This window comes from Dasypus novemcinctus, chromosome X (assembly GCF_030445035.2).
Source record: "Dasypus novemcinctus isolate mDasNov1 chromosome X, mDasNov1.1.hap2, whole genome shotgun sequence".
NCBI lineage: Eukaryota > Metazoa > Chordata > Mammalia > Cingulata > Dasypodidae > Dasypus > Dasypus novemcinctus.
In genome coordinates this window covers 27,813,237-27,832,780 of record NC_080704.1, presented here as the reverse complement: position 1 = coordinate 27,832,780, position 19,544 = coordinate 27,813,237, and the positions used below count along the sequence as shown (strand labels likewise).

General features: G+C 41.5%; 1 protein-coding gene across 2 annotated transcripts in view; it reads right to left on the bottom strand.

The window, feature by feature from the left end:
* PDK3 (pyruvate dehydrogenase kinase 3) overlaps positions 1-11,580 on the bottom strand; it is a 74,443-nt gene extending 62,863 nt beyond the window's left edge. The window contains exon 1 of one of the 2 annotated variants that reach the window (XM_058291202.2): positions 11,306-11,580. In XM_058291202.2, the coding sequence (XP_058147185.1) occupies positions 11,306-11,411 (106 nt within the window). In that variant the 5' untranslated portion in view covers positions 11,412-11,580. Of the gene's footprint in view, positions 1-11,023; positions 11,210-11,305 lie in introns of those variants that run through there. The other variant, XM_071213236.1, reaches the window with a different exon arrangement.
* Between the last annotated feature and the right edge of the window lie 7,964 nt (positions 11,581-19,544).

Genomic DNA, 19,544 nt, shown 5'->3' with positions numbered 1-19,544 from the left:
AAAAAAAGTGCCCACTTGAGGATATTATATGACCATCATAGGAACTGTGATATAGCAATTACCACTTTGCTTTCTATTTAATCTCAAAATCCACAGGAGAAATTAACCAAATTTATACAAATTCCAAAGTCAGGTATTAAGAAATATCTGCTACCAAGCTTAAGGAAACTGTGTACTCTATCTAACAGGAGAGATTCGAGAAAAGGTTCAGAAAAAACCCTGAATATGCTCTGGTCTATGAAAATGTCACAATTGTTGGAAAAAGATATATATATTACAAATTTCAAAGGACCCTAATGTTTTCTGGTCAATGACATATGGGGAAATATCTCATTTTATGGTTTGGGAAAATAGAGCTCTGTTCAGCAATTGATTCCCAATAGTGAGAATATCATAAACTGCTCTCCATGCCCTGGTAAGAAAGCAACCCTGTTACAACTCAAACAGTTAACTGGTATGCCAGTTTGATATTGTTTATAACTTCCAAAAATAGATATTGGATTATGTTTGTAAACTGGTCTACTCCTCTCCGTGAATATTACATTATATTGGATTCAGAGGTTTCACTTTTACTTGATTAAATAATGATTAAGGCTTTGATTGGGCCATGTCAGTAAGATGTTGCATCCCCACCCCCTTGGTGGGTGGGGACTCACAGAGAAACCGCACCGCAGAGAAGGAAGTTTGTAGTTTAGATCCTGGAGCCCGGGAAGTAAACGCACAGTGAAGCAGATACATGAGGAAGGAGAGAAGGTTCCATTAGACATGGCAGAGGTCTTGTGGAGAAAGCAGAGCAGCTGAACCTGGACAGAAACAAGCCCTAGGAAGAAAGGAACCCAGGAAGCCTGAACCCTTGCAGAGATGGCAGCCATCTTGCCCCAACAAGTGGCAACAGACTTTGGTGAGGGAAGTAACCTACATTTTATGGCGTGGTAACTGTAAGCTTCTACCCCAAATAAATACCCTTTATAAAAACCAACCAATTTTGAGTATTTTACATTAGCACCCCTCTGGCTGACTAATACAACTGGAATTACAGGTCAAGTCTAGGAATGAGAATACGATCATGACTGTTTGGGTGAGGCTTAGGGAAATAAAATACCACTGAATGAGAACACTGAATGTTTTATTGAGGGAATATAATATCAACCCATGTAAACTTACTAGTTCATTGTAAATTTTTGTGCCATTCACAAAAGATGAGACACTGACTAGGAATGGGATTCTCCTTGAGAGAGATGAAGGAGACCTGCCATGGATTACCATCAAACCCAGTTCTGCCATGAAGAGAAGTATGGAGGTAAATTAGTCCTCCCTGCCATAAACGTGAAATTGGCTAACAGAAGATGCTGCAACCTGCAGGCTGACAGTTTGCAGTTTACACGAAAAAGGTGGAAAGCTCCAAACACTGGTAATTTATCCACAGTCCCCTTAGCACATTTTAAAGAAGTTGACTAATTTATCAAGAAGTGGACAAGAAAAGCAAAATTTTAAAATTTTACAGTAATAAGGAACTGTCCTCACCAAATTTCAACATAAATTACAAGGCAAAAGTTAACAAAGGACATTCAATCAAAATGAGAGCTGTCTTACTAAATAGAAGCTACAAACATAAACTACTCTGTGAACAGAATGTATGATACAACAGAAACAACAGAGTAATATTGAGAGGTTTTAACTCTTGCACAGTGGGACAGCAGAATAGGGCAAAAATGAGTTAACTACAAAACTCACATCAAAAATAGCAATAAATTCCAGATAGATTTAATTACAATTTGCAAACTCTGCTATAGGTGATAAATCTGATAAAGATAAAAGACAACACTGCAAATGATCTTAGGTGATATTAAATATATAAAAGCTCAGCTTGTATGCAAAATAAAAGGGAAACCAATGTACATTATTAACATATGTAAATATATGGGCAAAAACTGAAGGGCTATCACAAAAGACAGATGGTAGAATCATAGGTGATATTCTTTCCAAATGTCTTGAATTTTATAGTTTGATAATTACTAAAGAAGGATACAAAGAGGGGAAACAGTATTATACAGCACAATAGTTTAATATGCAAAATATACACAAATAATTCATTCAAATGATTAAACACTATAGACTGCAGTCACTAAATGGTCGAAGGCACTTTATACCCAACAAAATGAAGAGAATAAATCCACAGGGGGGGAAAAAGCCTTTTAGCTTCAATGTTACATAGAAGTAACATAGAAACTATATTATATTATACAGTTATATTATACAATTAAAATCATTAAACTTCATTTTGACAGAGTTATGGAGAAACTGGTACACTTACACTTTGCTGACAGCCCTGTAAATTAAAGCTAGAAAATCCCTCCAAAGCCTTTCACATAGTAATTCCACTCAGGGGCCTATACTCTACAGGTAAACTACAAGTATCTGGGAAAGTTTTAGCTATTCCCAAAGTAACATTATGGAGAGCCAAGGTTTAGTGTTGCTACCACAAAGGAGAAACAGAGCTTTTATCATGTATCTGCAAATTAAGAGCAATCACGGCTCACTTCTTTAAACAGGGAACTAAATCATCTTAGACCAGGGGTCAGCAAACTTTCTGTAAACTGCCAGATGGTGAATATTTTAGGCTTTGCAGGCTGCACAATCTCTGGGGCAACCACTAGTCCCTGCTGTTGTGGAGAGACAGGCCATAGACAATATGTAACCAAAGAGGCATGGCTGTGTTCCAATAAAGTAAAACAGGCAGCCAGCCCTCTATAGAGTTCCATGGTATTGCTAAAATAAAAGGATGTGTCCGACTCTGAAAGCAGATGATCGCAGAAGTAAAATAATTGACCTTCCATACAATATAAGGAAAATGTGAAGAAGCCATTGTATTTTCTGACTCCCTACCCACAGTAACAAAACCAAGGTTTCCCAAATCTTGCCACGGTCTGTTCAATCTTCCAAAAACGTAATGGGAGAAAACCATCCAGTCATCAATAGATCAGTAAGTGTGGTTGGGTCTCCCCTTCAAAAGCACACAAAACATATGCAAGGGCTACAATGACAATGAAGCAGAAGCTACACCTTCAGTGCCTCAGAGCAGCCCCAGGACCTGATAAATCAGGTTACGTTGAAATCCAGTCCAATCAAATCTTAAAGGCCCAAAAGACTAATTTAATTCTTTCTTTAAATTTCAATACTGATCAAGATGCAGCAAGCCAAATTAGTTGTCTTTACCTCAGTTGTTCTTTTCCCCCTTTAATTCTGAATACTTGGCTGTTAGCCTGCAAACGGGTTAGTCTAATTCTTGGCAACACCATATAGCAGACAAACCGCACTGCTTACTAAAGGAAAGGTGGGTCCTGTATATACCTAAAGGTACAAAATAAACACTTGGAACAGAAAGTGATTGTTTTCCCCTTTTCCCTAACATGGTTTAAACAAAACTTTTCACTTTCTCCAGGAACAAAATCATCATTCTCCCCAGTGGTAATCAGGCTTCAGGGAGCAAAATAACTGAAAAAAATGAAACTTTGCTAAGAGCAGTCATTTGGAACCAAAGTCAATTTCTCAGTGGGTACTGGAAACTTAAGATAGTTTCTAAAGGAAAAGAGAAGGCAGCTAGGCCCTTAAACCTCAAGAATAGTAAAAACAGGGAAAGGGGCTGCTACCTTGTAATAGCTAAAGACTCCAAAGTTCACAGATAGAACCTGATTATGGTAGAAATCAAAACACGAGGGTCTGTGAAAAGGCAGCATGGATGTCAGACAACCTGCTTCCTGGTGAGTTTATTTGGAAGACGCTGTATTTAAATGTGAGGACATTTATGGTAGTTTAGACTTCTTTAACAACTGACAGAACTGCCATAATGTCTAATAGCCTTTACGTGGAGTCAGGCATACCATCGGCCATCAACATTTATGGAGTCCCCACTCTGCACAGAGAGCATCAAGCTAAGCTGAGGAAGCTGAGGGAGGTTTCAAAGAAGAGGCAAGCACTGACCTCTGGAAAGAAACAATTTGGAATAAAATAAAAGGAGGCAGGGCCAAATACTTTAATACAACTGCAGCTGCGCAAAGGTAAAGCACAAAGTAGCTGGGAAATAAAAGAAATGGGAAGTTAAGTCTGCAGGGGTGGGGATTAAAGTGGCTAATAGAGGAGCCAGAATTAAAGAGAGTAAGACTGAAAGATGAAAATCAAGGCCAAATGAAAATATGAATAATTTCCTACCAATTTATTCAACATTTAAAAGATTCTATCTTTACTTTATCTAATAATACTCCAATTCTCCCTCCCTTATATCACTCTGAAAAATTTCAATTCATAACAACTACTCAAGAGAAAAAACTCAAAAATTTTGTAAAAAAAAATACAAGGAGCCACCAGAATATTAACTCCATTCAAGGGCAATAAATTGGTTTTAAAAAAAGGAATAATAGGTCTACAGAAAAAAATGGAGCAAGACATGTAAAAATTATATTAAGAAATAAAAATAAATCAACAAATATTTATTCTGAACATTGAAAGGTGATGTTTTCATTGCCCCTAGTACGGAATTAATGTCTATACTATTTAAAGCTGCACACTCCAATAGAAACATAATACAATCCACATAAACAATATTTAAAAATTTAGTAGCCAAATCAACATGAAAAAGAAACAGGTAAAACTAATTTTGACATTTTATTTACCCCAACATATCCAAAATGCTATTATTTCAGCATGTAATCAATATTAAAAAGCATTAAGATATTTTACTCCTTTTTTATACTAAGTCTTCCCAATCCAGTGTGCAATTTATGCTTATAGCATGTCTCCATTTGGAAGCTAGATCTACATCAGAAATAAGTGATGTAATTAGATTTCATAAGACTTACAGTTGGTAAGGTAAATTTACATACCCACATTTTTCTAAACATACTTAGAAGTTCCCCTATAAACTGAATCGAGTATTGGTTTTAAATTTAAATCAAATCAATTCAGTTTTGCAGTCACATTAGCCATATTTCAAGTGCTCAAAAGGTACATACTAGAGAAAGAAAGTCTAAAGAAAAGTAATAATTATAAAGATAACCACTGGAACAAAAAATTCAAACCTAATTATTAAAAGAAATATAAAAACAAAGCAAACATACAATAGGGTAGAAAATGTTAAGGTATTAGAATAAAAACAAAAATAAAATTACAGATGTTCATCCTTACAGATGATGACAGAACTGACATTATCAATAAATATAAATAGGTTCAATTTATCACATAAAAGAAAAAGACTGATTTGCAAAGAGAAACCCAATTGTCAGGGATTGAATCATGTCCCCCACAAAAGGCATGTTCAGCTCCCAACCCCTGGTCCTGTGAGGGCGAACCCATTTGTAATAAGGACCTTTGAAGATGTTATTAGTTAAGGTGTGCCCACACCGAATGAGGTCGGGCCTTAATCCGATATGGTTTATAAACAAAGGAAACTGGATACAGAAAGAGGCTATGGCGGAAGCAGTCAGAAGCTGGAAGTCAACAGAACAGGGAAGAGAAGGGTGAAGATGCCACTCTGAAGATGCGTTGGCCTATGCCAGACAAGACTAGGAATTCCAAATATTGCCTGCCAGCCAGAAGATAAGACCCTGGAAGGAAGCAAGCCTTCTGAAACCATGAGCCAATACATTTCTGCTGTTAAGCTGCTACAACAAATGGTATTTGTTGTAGCAGCTCAGACACCAATACACTAACTTTATACCATATTTGCAGACATACTTAAATTGCTTTAGAAAGCCTGAAAATAAAAGGATGGCAATGCTACAGCAGCAAATGCAAAGAAGAAAACAGGGATCTAGATCTTAATATCAAGTAAGGGTTGAATCAGGGCAAAAAGCATTAAACGAGCAAACAGGTGACACTATAATGCTAAGAGGTGTCAAGTAGATTAAAAAAAGGTAATGGTATAGAAAATCTAAATACCAATTAGATCTGATATATCTAACTGTAACATGAGAAGAGAGCATATATCCTCTTTTGCAGCCCATGCAACAGTCACAGGAAATGGCCATATAGGGCACTACAAAGAATACATCAATTTAAAAAATAATAATTCAGACAACATTCTCCAGTCACGATACAACAAAACTGGACATAAATCAAATCAAAATGCATTAAACACCTACACTGAAAAATTTAAAACTCAGATAACTCAGTTATTCTTCACAGAAGAATAAAAACCTGAAGATGCAGAAGAGCTGGGGTAAAAAGGATCAAATACTACATATGGGCTGCTAAAGCAGTGCTCAGCGGAATAGCTGTAGCCTTAAATACTGAACGGAAAAAAAAAGAAGAAAAATTAAGTATCCAATTAAAAAACTTGAAGAACAAAATAAACGAGGCGCAACTAAAGAGACAATGACAATTAAAGGCAATACACGATCCTGGACAACATCTAACAAGGGAGGAGAGAGGGCTGAAAAGGACATTACTGAAGTACATTTTAAATATTGGAATATAGACAGTAAGCTTTATATCAATGTTCAAGTTCTTGAACTTGATAACTGCACTTAAGGTGAATACATAAGTGAATAACCTTGTTCTTAGGAAAGGTACATGGCAGTATTATGTATTCCAGAAGCATGATGTATACAACCTACACTCAAGTGTTCTGACAATGGATAGCTACTCAGACAGATGGACAGAAAGATGGATCAGTAGATCAAATGATATGGCAAATGTGGGAAAATGGATCTTGGTAGCTGGGGAGAAAGGGGTAGTAGGAGTTCTCTATACAGAGTTTGTATTATTTTTCTACCTGTCTTGCACGTTTGGAAGTATTTCAAAATTAAAAGTTTAAATAAATAAATCTGTGAAGATCAAAGGGAATAGTAAAAGTAGACATTAGTGAACTAGAAAAAAAAAGTCATAAATCTAATAAACAAATCCAACCATTAAACCATCAGCTTAGCTCGTCAACGGGGAGAAGGGAGCACAAATTTAAAAAAGAAAAGGGAAATAACCACAAAGGAAATTAAGACTGGTAAGAAACTACTAACTCAGCTACGCAAATTGACCTTAAAAACTCAATGATTAGGGTAATTTCCTAGAAAAATATTTCAAAACAGACTCTAAAAGAAACAGAAAATCTATACAGATTGATAACACAGAATAGAGAAAGCTGTCAAAGAGCAATATTCCCAAAAGGTTTCATAGGGGGATCTACCAAACCTTTAAAGAACAAGATAATTCACAAGATTAACTGGTCTTAGCAAAAGGAAATATTTAATTTTATGAAACTACAATACTGATAAGAAAACCTAACAAATGCTGCACAGACATACAATTATCACACGGATGTCAATACAATGAACCCTGGGGTCCATCATACTATCCTCTCTACTTCTGTGTATTTTTAAAATTCTCCATAAAAAAAAGCTAAAATTTTAAAAAATGTTCACTGAAAAGGAGAAGAAAATTTTATCTAGATACCATTTTTCACCCATCAAAAGTCTGACAATAGTGTTAAGTGGAGGCGCTCTCAAAAACGTCTAGTGAGAGGGTAAACAGGCAACCTCTACGGAAAGCAATTCAATAATATTTATCACAATTACAAATGCACATACCCTGTGATGTAGTAAAACTACATTTAGGAATTTTTTCATATATACATTCACATATGCATGAAAATGAAAATGCACACAATAATGTACTGTAGCAAAGGTTGTAATAGCAAAGACTGGAAACAACCTGCTGTCTATCAATGGGAAATTGGCTAATAAATTATAGTATGCCCATATAGCCAAATTATCAGGAACCATAAAATAAAAAAGGAAATCCTGCAGGTAAAGAAATGGAAAGCTCCCTAAGGTAGCAAAGTTTAAAAAGGGAGGTACAAAGGTAAAATAAGCTAATGAAGAAAAAAAAAACTAGTGGACAGAAATAGGAAGCAGGCTTTTTGCTGTTCTTTTGTACTTTTTGAATTTTGAACTACCTGACTAATCTCAGACGAAAAAAAAATATATATATATATAGAATTTTTAAAAAATCTGACCCTTTGGCACTCACTATTAACATTATAAACTAATACTCCATTGAGAATACTTACTATTCCCTCTGTGGAAGGCTATATTTCAAATAAGTATCGAGTTCACGAAACTATTTTAAAGGGTATAAGGAATACTGCACAGTAGAGAGAGGAAGCATACTCTAGATTCAGAAGATCATCAAATTAAGGGTTTTCAACCCTGGTTATGCTGCTTTAGAATACCTGGGGATCTTCAAAAAATACCGATACCCTGTACCCCAACCCAGACCGTTTACATCAGAAATTCCGGGAATAGGGCCCAGGCATGAAAATCACTCATCTAAATCCTTTAAAACACTGGTTCTTAACAGGGGGTGATTTTGCCCCAAAGGGGGCATTTGGCAATGACTGCTGACATGTTTGGTTGTCACAACTAGGGAGTGACGTACTACTGGCATCTAGCAGGCAAAGGTCAGGCATGCTGCTAAACATCCTAAAATGCATAGGACGGTCTCCCACAACAAAGAATTATCTGGGCCACATAACGTCAATAGCACCAAGGTCAATAAAATAAAATCACTGCTCCTGAAGTAACTTATCAGTTTTATCCCTCACTCTAAACCAAGAGGAAAAAAAATCTCCTGATTTACTTAAGTGGGATACCATTAGTGTAATGAAGCTATTTCCGTGGCCACAGAAACTAACGATTTGTTAATATCGTTATAACCAATACTATAAACATAAAAAATATTCTGTCTGTCTTTTTTTTTAGGTCGCTATTGAGTTAACTCTAGTGGAAAATTTATATCCGTTTGTAAAGCAGCCAGGGAGAAAGTCATAAAGTTCATAAACTGGCAGCCTGTGGGTCAACGTAGTTCCTCCATCTATTTTGTTTGAGCCACAGGTCTTTTAAAACATCAAATTGTGCCAATCGGCTGCAACTGAGGAGTGGGTACCTCTCCTACACCGGGGGATTTGCCACGGCCCTACCTGGCCCAGCTTCACTGACTCATTCTGCTGCTGCTCCCCACCTGGTCTTTTAAGCATCGGCGTTGGCCATCCCCCCCCCTCCCCCCGCTCCCCCGCAGCGTTCTCTCATAAAGGGGCATGCTGCCTCTTTACTCCTCTTCCCCCTCACCCTAAAAATATCCCCACTTCCATTCTCAAACTCCCACATCAGTTGCCAAAACAGAATTTCCTCTCAAGCTAAAAGAACTAAGAGAAAGGGAGAGGTAGAGATGACCTTTGCGTGACAATTTCCCTGTTTTAGTTTTCATGTCATTAAAGATAGGCTGATTGCCACCTGATTAATGGGTTACAAACCAGGCTTGTGATTCCTAGCAAATTCCACTGTAATTATATGTAGCTCTTCTATGACCTTCCTTATAAGGAAAACACTTAAATTTATGCTTCTGCCATTATCCTAGATGAACATATCCTGCCACCCCTCCCAAAATAGGTCAGGAGCCTTTTACTGGAAATAACCCATCAAAAGATTTGGTCACTTAAAAAATCAACGACAAAAAAGCTCATCCCATTTCCTTTGAAATTACAATCATATAGTTTTGGAGCTGTATGTTAGAGATGACCAGATACATTCAACACATTTTACTCATGAGAAAAATTAGCCCCAGTGAGGTTAAGTCACTTGTCCAAGGTCACACCATGAGTTAGTGGCAGAGCCAGAATTAGAACACTTGTTTCCAGATACTGATCCCATAGGTTTTCCATGATAACATTATCTCCTGCTGTGGTTTTCGTACTCAAATAACATTCTTGCCAAGACACCTATTAACATGGATAGATACTAGCTGCTATAGAATTAAATTAACCCAAAATTTGGCCAAGCTATTAGAGCTATGAGTTCAATTTTGAGGGTGGAAGGAAGGAATCAAAAGTTTCTGGGTTCTTTTTCTTGTCAAATAACCTGTCTCAGTTTACCCTAATGAAAAGTTGGTACCTTCAGAATCTTCTCCAAAACTGTAAATTAGAGATGGAAAGCATGCCTGCCTATTTATAGCAACTGCACATTTTCTTTCTCAACTTCGAAGCCAGGAGCTGCCCTCACACAAGTTGCCAGTAATGGTAGAGTAAAAGTACTGAAAAGCTTTTGGGAGTGAAGTTTAAGATGCAAAGATCCACCTCTCATTAAATTTGATCTCTTTCATCGTCTTTCTCTGGCAAACTGGTTCCTTAAAAGTGAATTTGGTCTTTACTCTCTTCCCAGCCCTAGTTTTTTTTTTTTTTCCTTCACTTTTTGTTTGCTAGTTTTTGAAAGCACAGACATCACATTTTGCCTATCTGGTCTTCCCCAAACAGTCTACCTACTCCACACTTAAAAGAGTTTTTGTGCCCAGTTGACAGGTTAATGGCATCCCTTGATATTTATATAAATCCATATAAGAATCGGGCACCCCCCCCTTCTGTTCCTTCCCTTGGGATCTTAGACCATCTTTGCTGCTGGGTGCGATTTGTCCTCCGGGATGCCGAGCTCCAGTCTGAGACCTGGGTGTGCGCTTTCTCAGGGGTTTTCACAACTCGCTCCCGCTCGCGTTCAGCAACGCGAGTATCCGCCCCACTCGGGGAAACAGGGTCTGCTAAACGTGAGGTGGTGGGGTCTCTTCCCACCGGCGTTAGGCCTCGGGCAGCTCAGGGTCGGGTGGCCTGCGCTCCCACCTCAATCGGTGGGAGTTACCCACCAGCCCACCCGCCAGGGGAGAAGGTGGGTGGTGCACCAAACGCGAGGCAACGGCGACAGGGCTGGCATCCGGACCGGGGCTGTGCTAGACCCTGCGCTGACGGTGCAAGCCCACGCGTCCGCTCCTCCGCGGCATCTAAGGCGTTCGCAGTCCAGGCCTCTTAACAGTTTTTTAACCTAACAAGATGAGGACAACCGTTCCAGCCCCGCCGCTCCGGTCACCCAGCAGGCACCTCAGAGAAGGGACAAAACGTCATTGCATAATTCATTTCGACCTCCAGGCGTTTCTAAACAGCTCTTACCCAACCAAAACGACCGAACCACGAAAACATGAAGAAGCCACTCACATGCCGCTGCGAAGTTTCAAGGGCCGGGATGTTTGTGTCAGGTCCACTGGAGCCAACGAAGGCACGTTTGGGGAGTCCCGCCCGGGATAGGGGTGGTCTGGGACGGTGCTCCAGTTCCGCCCCCGGCCAGGTGTGCGGGTGCCAGCCCCTGCCCCTCCGCGCCCCGCAACCCGAGCCCCCGGGAGCGTCCCCCCCACCCCCCGCATCCCCGAGCCCCGCCCGCCTTTCCCACGGACTTGGCCCCGCGTCACGGCCGGCCTGCCCCGCGGCCCCGGTACTCACCGAAGTCCAGGAACTGTTTGATGGAGAGCGGCGACGGCGAGAAGCGCGAGTAGCGCTCGATCTGCTTGGGCACGGGCTGCTTGAGCAGCCACTGGAACAGCCGCATCCTCGCCGGGGCGGCTCACAGGCCCGCCGGGACGCCCGGGCCGGCCGCAAAGGTCCACGCAGCCGAGGGGGCGCGGGTCGGCCACGTCCGCCAGGCGCGCAGCCCGGCCTCCGCCTCGGCCCCGCGGGTGCAGCCGCCGCAGCAGCTCCCGGGCCGCCGCCGGCCGCCCGCGGCTTTCCCAGGCCCCGCCCAGGGGGCGGAGCCAGCCGCCGCACGTACGCGACGCGCGAGGGGAGCCGGGGCCGCCGAAGGGCGCGAAGGGCGCGCGGCCGTCCGCACGCGCTGGCCGCTGATTGGCCGCTGATTGGCCGCCGCCGCCCGGCCTGTCCCGGGTCCCGGCGCGGCGCGGTGACCGCCCGCCTGCCTCTTTCCGTGGGGCTTCCGCGCGCGCGAGGGGGGCCTAGGTGCGGACGGGCCCGGAGCCCACGCCCGGAATCGGAGCCTGAGCGCCGCGCAGGGCCCTTCGCCCGCCGAGGCACCTCTTCCCGAGGCCTTCGCTGCGAGCCGCCGACGGTTGCACTTCAGGGTGTTCTTCGTATCTTGACGCTTGAATTTTCATGTTCTAGTTCGTACTGAATTCTGTTGGCTGTTTCCTGCCCCACCGCCGCTACCCCCACCCCGGGACGGGATGAAATGGAAACTCACCGACTCGGTTTCATGCCCCACCCCCACCCCCCGCCGCCTTGGGGTCGGCTGGATTGTCAGGCCACTGCCTCTGCTCGGCGGGCGCCCTTCTCCCCCACGCGGCCCCACCCCCGCCACCGTCCCGCGCCGACACGTTGCGACACGATTGTTAGATCACCGGCTCTCTGTTTCGTAGCTGCGGTGCTCTCTCCGCCCCCCTCCGCCACCCCCTGCGTCAACACCTTTGCTCTGGCTTCATCCCGAAGTCACAGTGCCTCTCTGTTGCGTGGCCCCCTGTGTCCCCCGGCCCCCGCGCTACCCTATCACCTTTAGACAGGACTAATTGGAAGGTCATTACCTCTTTATCATGTCCCCAACACTATCGCCGTTGAGCAGGGTCGATTCTAAGGCCACTGACTCTTGTGACACACACACACAAGCACTCACAGCGTTGGATCGATTAAATGTAAAGTCATTGACACTCTCATGCCCCGCCACCACCATAGGACAGGATTAGTCGGAAACTCCCCGACTCTGTTTCCTGCTTCACAACCACCACAACCACCACCTCTAAAGAGGATTCTGTCCGTACACCATGTGGAGTATTTGCCTTTGTAAGAGTGAATCTGAACTCAGGGCTCGGCATATGACCTCTATTTCCTAATGTGAATGTATGAGATACTACTTGTTTTAAGCCTTTCCGCCGACTTTTGGCTTTATATTTGGCAATGTGTCAACCTCACCTAAAATTAAAGGTAGAATGTTCTTTAAGGAAAGGTGAAAATGTAACTGGAAGCCAATCCTTTGGTCTGATTGGACTGGTTTTCTCACTGAATGAGGTTTTGGTGTGTAGCTATTTAGCTTGAGTGCCTTGATCAGGCATTCATGCATCCAGTTCTTTGCTTCATAAAACAGTTGCATCTCTACTCTCTGGATGTAAAGAAAAGAAATGCATCTACTCAGAGACTTCCAGTGGTCTTCTGGAATGTGCAGATTTTCAAGTCCATCTCGATCAGGTTGGTGGTGGTACGGAGACGACTATGTATTTTCCATTCAAAGTAAAACCAAAAAAAAAGACATACTAACAGCCACTTGAACCGGGAGCTTTACCAGCTCCTGGTGTGCATGGGCAGAGAAGGAGGATCTCTGTGGCCTGCAGTTCATCCAATGATTTTCTCAGGTGCCACCCAGAGGTGGTGTTTAATTGCTGGCCGTTGTGGTAGTCTGTGAGCAGGAAGTTTGATTTGGTGAGAGGGAGTGCTTCCCAACCTAAGCAACAAAGCACTGCTATTCTTTCTGAGCTTGCAAATCACCTCTTTCACGCCTTCGTTTTCTGCTGCACAAAATGTAACTTTAAATCTATGCATTCTGTTGATTTGATTACTTGAACTTTCATGGACCAAATTTTATTGATGCTTCTCCAAAAGGTGGCAAAGTCCTATAAGTTGGGAGTAGTATGAAAGGGCAGGTATAGTGAAAACTGTGCTGGGCCAGCACTCAGATCACCTGATCCTAAGCTTGGTTCTGTCATCAACTAGCTGTGTAACCTCAGACAAGTCACAGCCTTTCTGTGGCCCATTTCCTTTTTTTTTTTTTGATTTAAGGAAAATAAAAATTTATTAAATTTTAAAACTTACTATTATTTATTTTTTTATTTTTTTTATTGACTTTGTAATAATATTACATTAAAAATATATATGTGAGGTCCCATTCAACCCCACCCCCCCACCCCACCTCTCCCCCCCCCCAGCAACACTCGTTCCCATCATCATGACACATCCATTGGATTTGGTAAGTACATCTTTGGGCACCTCTGCACCTCATAGTCAATGGTCCACATCATGGCCCATACTCTCCTCCATTCCATCCAGTGGGCCCTGTGAGGATTTACAATGTCCGGTGATTGCCTCTGAAGCACCATCCAGGGCAGCTCCATGTCCCAAAGACGCCTCCACCTCTCATCTCTTCCTGCCTTTCCCCATACCCATCAGCCACCATGTCCACTTTTCCCAATCCAATGCCACCTCTTCTCTGTGGACATTGGATTGGTTGTGTCCATTGCACCTCTATGTCAAGAGGAGGCTCAGATTCCACATGGATGCTGGATGCAATCCTCCCACTTTCAGTTGTAATCACTCTAGGCTCCATGGTGTGGTGGTTGTCCTTCTTCAACTCCATCTTAGCTGAGTGTGGTAAGTCCAATAGATCAGATTGTAGGTGCTGGAGTCTGTTGAGGCTCAGGACCTGGCTATCACATTGTCAGTCCAGAGATTCAAATCCCCTAAATATATCTTAAACCCCAACATTAACTGCACCTCCAGCACATTAGCATGAAAGTCTTATGAAGGAAGATCCCATCTGAGTCCAGATTCATCACACATAAATACCATTTCCAAAGAGGGGCCATCTGACCTGGTAGTTAACCCCATCGGCCATGACCATAACTCCCATGGGTCTCTTTAGCCCTCAAAGGAACCAATATCTGGGGGTTGTATCTGCTTTATCTGTCTCTCTGACTCTGCTCAGTTGTGCATGAGGGCAATCCTTCTGCCAGCCTCCAGACTCTTTTTTAGAAACTCGTAGCCATATAAACTCATTTCTCCTTTCCATTTCCCCCTTACTTTAGGTCAAACAGCATTTTAAAGTCATGTTATTTTATGTAGACAGGGATATTCTGCTGATCCGCATTGAACCTTCCATATAAGGTCATTTTCCAGTTGCATCATCAGTTGGTAGTTGATAGTGGTCCCTCGGTGCCAGGGAGGCTCATCCCCGGGTGTCATGTCCCACGCTGGGGGGAAGGCATTGCATTTACATGCTGAGTTTGGCTTCGAGACTGGCCACATTTGAGTAACATGAAGGCTGACAGGAGGAAATTCCCAGGCACAATGTTGCTCTAGGCCTTGTTCTTATTTTAGGCTTATCAGCTCACAAGCATAGTCATTAGCATCAGGGGCTCACTGTTGAACCGTCACTCCCTCCCGGTCCCCGCCGCTGTACCTGGGAGACTGTCGCTGCTCCCCTAGGGACCACGACAGATCACCACTGGCCAGGAACCCAGTACCCCCCCTGCTGTGGTTTTTAATTGTTGCCACTATGAGTATATCCAAACATTACCATGCACCCTGGACATATGTTCTGTACAGCTCCCTGTCAGCCATATATCACCTGTCATTGGTATCCCATACCAGTATCCCTCCATTGCCATTGTTGAAACACTCTGTGATCCAGAACTCCCCGAAATTTGAAGCCCAATATAATGTCATGGTCCCTTACTAGGGAATGGCATATAGCGATGGGTTTAAAGGTTCGATAAAGAACTTGGATAAAGTTAGATAAAAAACTTAGATAAAGAATGTTGACTTGAAAAAATTCTACATCCTATCTTTTTCTTTTTTTTTTTTTCCCCCCCCTAATTATTCAGCTTCTCTTCACAGGAGTCCTAGACCACAGCAATGCATATATATAATATACAGCACTCCCATACATCCACCACAAAACCTTTTTCCTTCCACAGCGATACTCTTACACCCTATTCACATCATATTTACTTAACGTGATGTACAGAGTCTGAGACATTAGCTTTCTAACAAGGTGACATCTGTGCTTACATTATGGTGCATACTTTAGGATACACAGTTCTTTACATTCTTAGTTATCCTATGTTTTACATTATGGTTTACATTATCAGTCTGTCATCTCCTATATGTTATGGTGTAATATTACATGTTTTATATCCATCCTTGTGTACTCTCAAGAAACTCCTCTCCTACCCCCCATTTACCTTGGTTCCACACATTTAGCGTCCATTTTCCCTTCCACCTTGGTGCCCACAGTGACAGCCAACCTCCGTTTCCTGAGGAGCCACCTCCAGAGATAGATGGAATAGTGTTCAGGGCCTAACTTGCTCAACTGCCCCAATGCCCTGGGAGCAGTTCCCTCTATTTGATGGCATTAGTCCTCCCCAGGATGTGGGTCCACCCCCACTCTCACTACTTGGGTTTCTACCCCATGGTGTCACCCACTGTGGCAGAATGAGCATTTAGACATTCCCCAGGAGCCCGTCCTGCATCAGACCCTCCCCTCCGAGCATTCTAAACAGGTAACCCTCTTTATTATATTTTGATATGATTTTCTCGGCATTTTACTTTCCACCAACACCTGACCCTCTCCTGTGTTCATATGCTACCCCTCCCTCTCCCCACTTTTGGGCAATGTTACCCATCCGTCCCTCCCCAACCACCCTCAAACCCGCAAAGCCCCAACCAAAGGCAACCCCTTGCCCCCCTTTTATCTCTTCTTTGTGTTCATACTTACCACCATCTCGTCTTAAATTCCACCCCTGCAGACATCGGCTCATATCCTTCCTCCACCCTCCGATTTCCTGTAAGCCTATCGTTCAGTCTCTTGCTATCTAGGGCAGCTTGTTTATTTCATATCATTGAGGTCATGTAGTATTTGTCCTTCAATGTCTGGGTTGCTTCACTCAACATAAGGTTCTCAAGATTCATCCATGTTATCACATGTGTTTGTAGTGTGTTTGTTCTTACAGCCGAGTAGTATTCCATTGTGTGTATATACCACATTTTATTGATCCACTCATCTGTTGATGGGCATTTGGGTTGATTCCAACTTTTGGCAATAGTGAACAATGCTGCTATGAACATTGGTGTACATATATCGGTTTGTGTCCTTGTTTTCAGTTCTGCTGGGTATATACCCAGCAGTGGTATTGCTGGGTCATATGGCAAATCTATGGCTAGTTTTTTGAGAAACCGCCATACTGTCCTCCAGAATGGTTGGATCCTTCTGCATTCCCACCAGCAGTGGATGAGTGTTCCCCTTCCTTCACATCCTCTCCAGCACTTGTATTCTTCTGTTTTTTTCATAGCTGCCAATCTTATGGGTGTAAAATGGTATCTCATTGTAGTTTTGATTTGAATTTCCCTGATAGCTAGAGATTTGGAACATTTTTTCATGTGCTTTTTTGCCATTTGTATTTCTTCTTCAGAGAAGTGTCTGTTTAAGTCTTTTTCCCATTTTTTAAAATGGGTTGTTTATCTTTTTATTTTCAAGATATAGGAGTTCTTTATATATGCAAGTTATAAGTTTCTTATCAGATATATGATTGCCAAATATTTTCTCCCACTGTGTGGGCTCCCTTTTTACTTTCTTGACAAACTCCTTTGAGGTGCAGAAGGCTTTAATTTTGAGGAAGTCCCATTTATCTATTAGTTCTTTTGCTGCTCATGCTTTTGGTGAGATATTCATAAATCCATTTCCTATTACAAGGTCCTGTAGATGTTTCCCTACACTGCTTTCTAAGGTTTCTATGGTCTTGGCTCTTATATTTAGGTCTTTGATCCATCTTGAGTTGATCTTTGTATAAGGTGTGAGATGGTAATCCTCTTTCATTCTTCTACATATGGCTATCCAGTTCTCCAGACACCATTTGTTGAATAGGCCACTCTCTCCCAGTTGAGAGGGTTTGGTGGCTTTATCGAATATTATGTGGCTGTATATGTGAGGTTCTATATCAGAGCTTTCAATTCGATTCCATTGGTCTATGTGTCTCTCCTTATGCCAATACCATGCTGTTTTCACCACCGTAGCTTTGTAGTATGTTTTGAAGTCAGGTAGTGTGATTCCTCCAATTTCGTTTTTCTTTTTCAGTATGTCTTTGGCTATTCGGGGTCTCTTTCCTTTCCAAATAAATTTCATAGTTAGTTTTTCTAGTTCCTTAAAGAAGGCTGCGTTGATTTTTATTGGGATTGCATTGAATGTGTAGATCAGTTTTGGTAGGATAGACATCTTAATAATGTTCAGTCTTCCTATCCATGAACAAGGAATAGTCTTCCATTTATTCAGGTCTTCTTTGATTTCCTTGAACAATCTTGTATAGTTCTCAGTGTATAAGTTCTTTACCTCTTTAGTTAAATTTATTCCTAAGTATTTGATTTTTTTATTTACTATTGTGAATGGTATTTGTTTCTTGATTTCCTCCTGATCTTGCTCATTATTGGTGTACAGAAATGCTACTGATTTTTGCGCATTGATCTTATAACCTGCGACTTTACTAAACTCATTTATGAGTTCTAGAATCTTCGTTGTAGATCTCTCAGGGTTTTCTATGTATAGGATCATGTCATCTGCAAATAATGAAATTTTGACTTCTTCCTTTCCAATTTGAATGCCTTTTATTTCTGGTTCTTGCCTCAGTGCTCGAGCAAGTACTTCTAAGATAATGTTAAATAGGAGCGGAGACAGTGGGCATCCTTGTCTTGTTCCTGAGTTTAGAGGGAAGGAGTCTAGGATTTCTCCATTGTAAACAATATTGGCTTTAGGTTTTTCATATATACTCTTTATCATGTTCAAAAAATTTCCTTGTATTCCAATCTTTTGGAGTGTTTTTATCAAGAAAGAGTGCTGTATTTTGTCAAATGCTTTTTCTGCATCAATAGATATAATCATGTGATTTTTTCTCTTCAATCTGTTTATATGGTGTATTACGTTGATTGATTTTCTTATGTTGAACCATCCTTGCATACCTGGGATGAATCCCACTTGGTCGTGGTGTATAATACGTTTAATGTGTTGTTGAATACGATTAGCAAGTATTTTGTTAAGTATTTTTGCGTCTAGGTTCATTAGAGAAATTGGTCTGTAATTTTCCTTTCTTGTGATGTCTTTGTTTGGCTTTGGTACTAGGGTAATGTTGGCATCATAGAAGGAGTTGGGTAATGTTCTTTCTGTTTCGATTTTTTGGAATAGTTTCAGCAGGATTGGTGTCGGTTCTTTCCGGAATGTTTTGTAGAATTCACCTGTGAAGCCATCTGGCCCTGGGCTCTTCTTAGTTGGGAGATTTTTAATAACTGATTCTATCTCTCTGCTTGTGATTGGTTTGTTAAGATCATCAATTTCTTCTTTTGTCAATATGGGCTGCTTATGTGTTTCTAGGAATTTGTCCATTTCCTCTAGATTGTCATTTTTGTTGGAATATAGTTTTTCAAAATATCCTCTTATGATAGTCTTTATTTCTGTGGGGTCAGTGGTGATATCGCCTTTCTCATTTCTTATTTTGTGTATTTGCATCTTCTCTCTTTTTTTCTTTGTTAGTGTTGCTAAAGGTTTGTCAATTTTGTTAATCTTCTCAAAAAACCAGCTCTTGGTCTTGTTTATCTGTTCAAGTGCTTTCTTATTTTCTATTTCATTTAGTTCTGCTCTTATCTTTGTTATTTCCTTCCTTCTTCTTCCTGTTGGGTTACTTTGTTGTTGTTTTTCCAATTCCTTCAAATGTGCAGTTAGTTCTTCAATTTTTGCTCTTTCTTCTTTTTTGATATATGAATTTATGGCTATAAACTTCCCTCTCAGTACTGCTTTTGCTGCATCCCATAAATTTTGGTATGTTGTGTTATCATTATCATTTGCTTCAAGGTAGTCATTGATTTCTTTTGAGATTTCCTCTTTGACCCACTGTTTTTCTAAGAGTGTGCTGTTTAATTTCCAAAT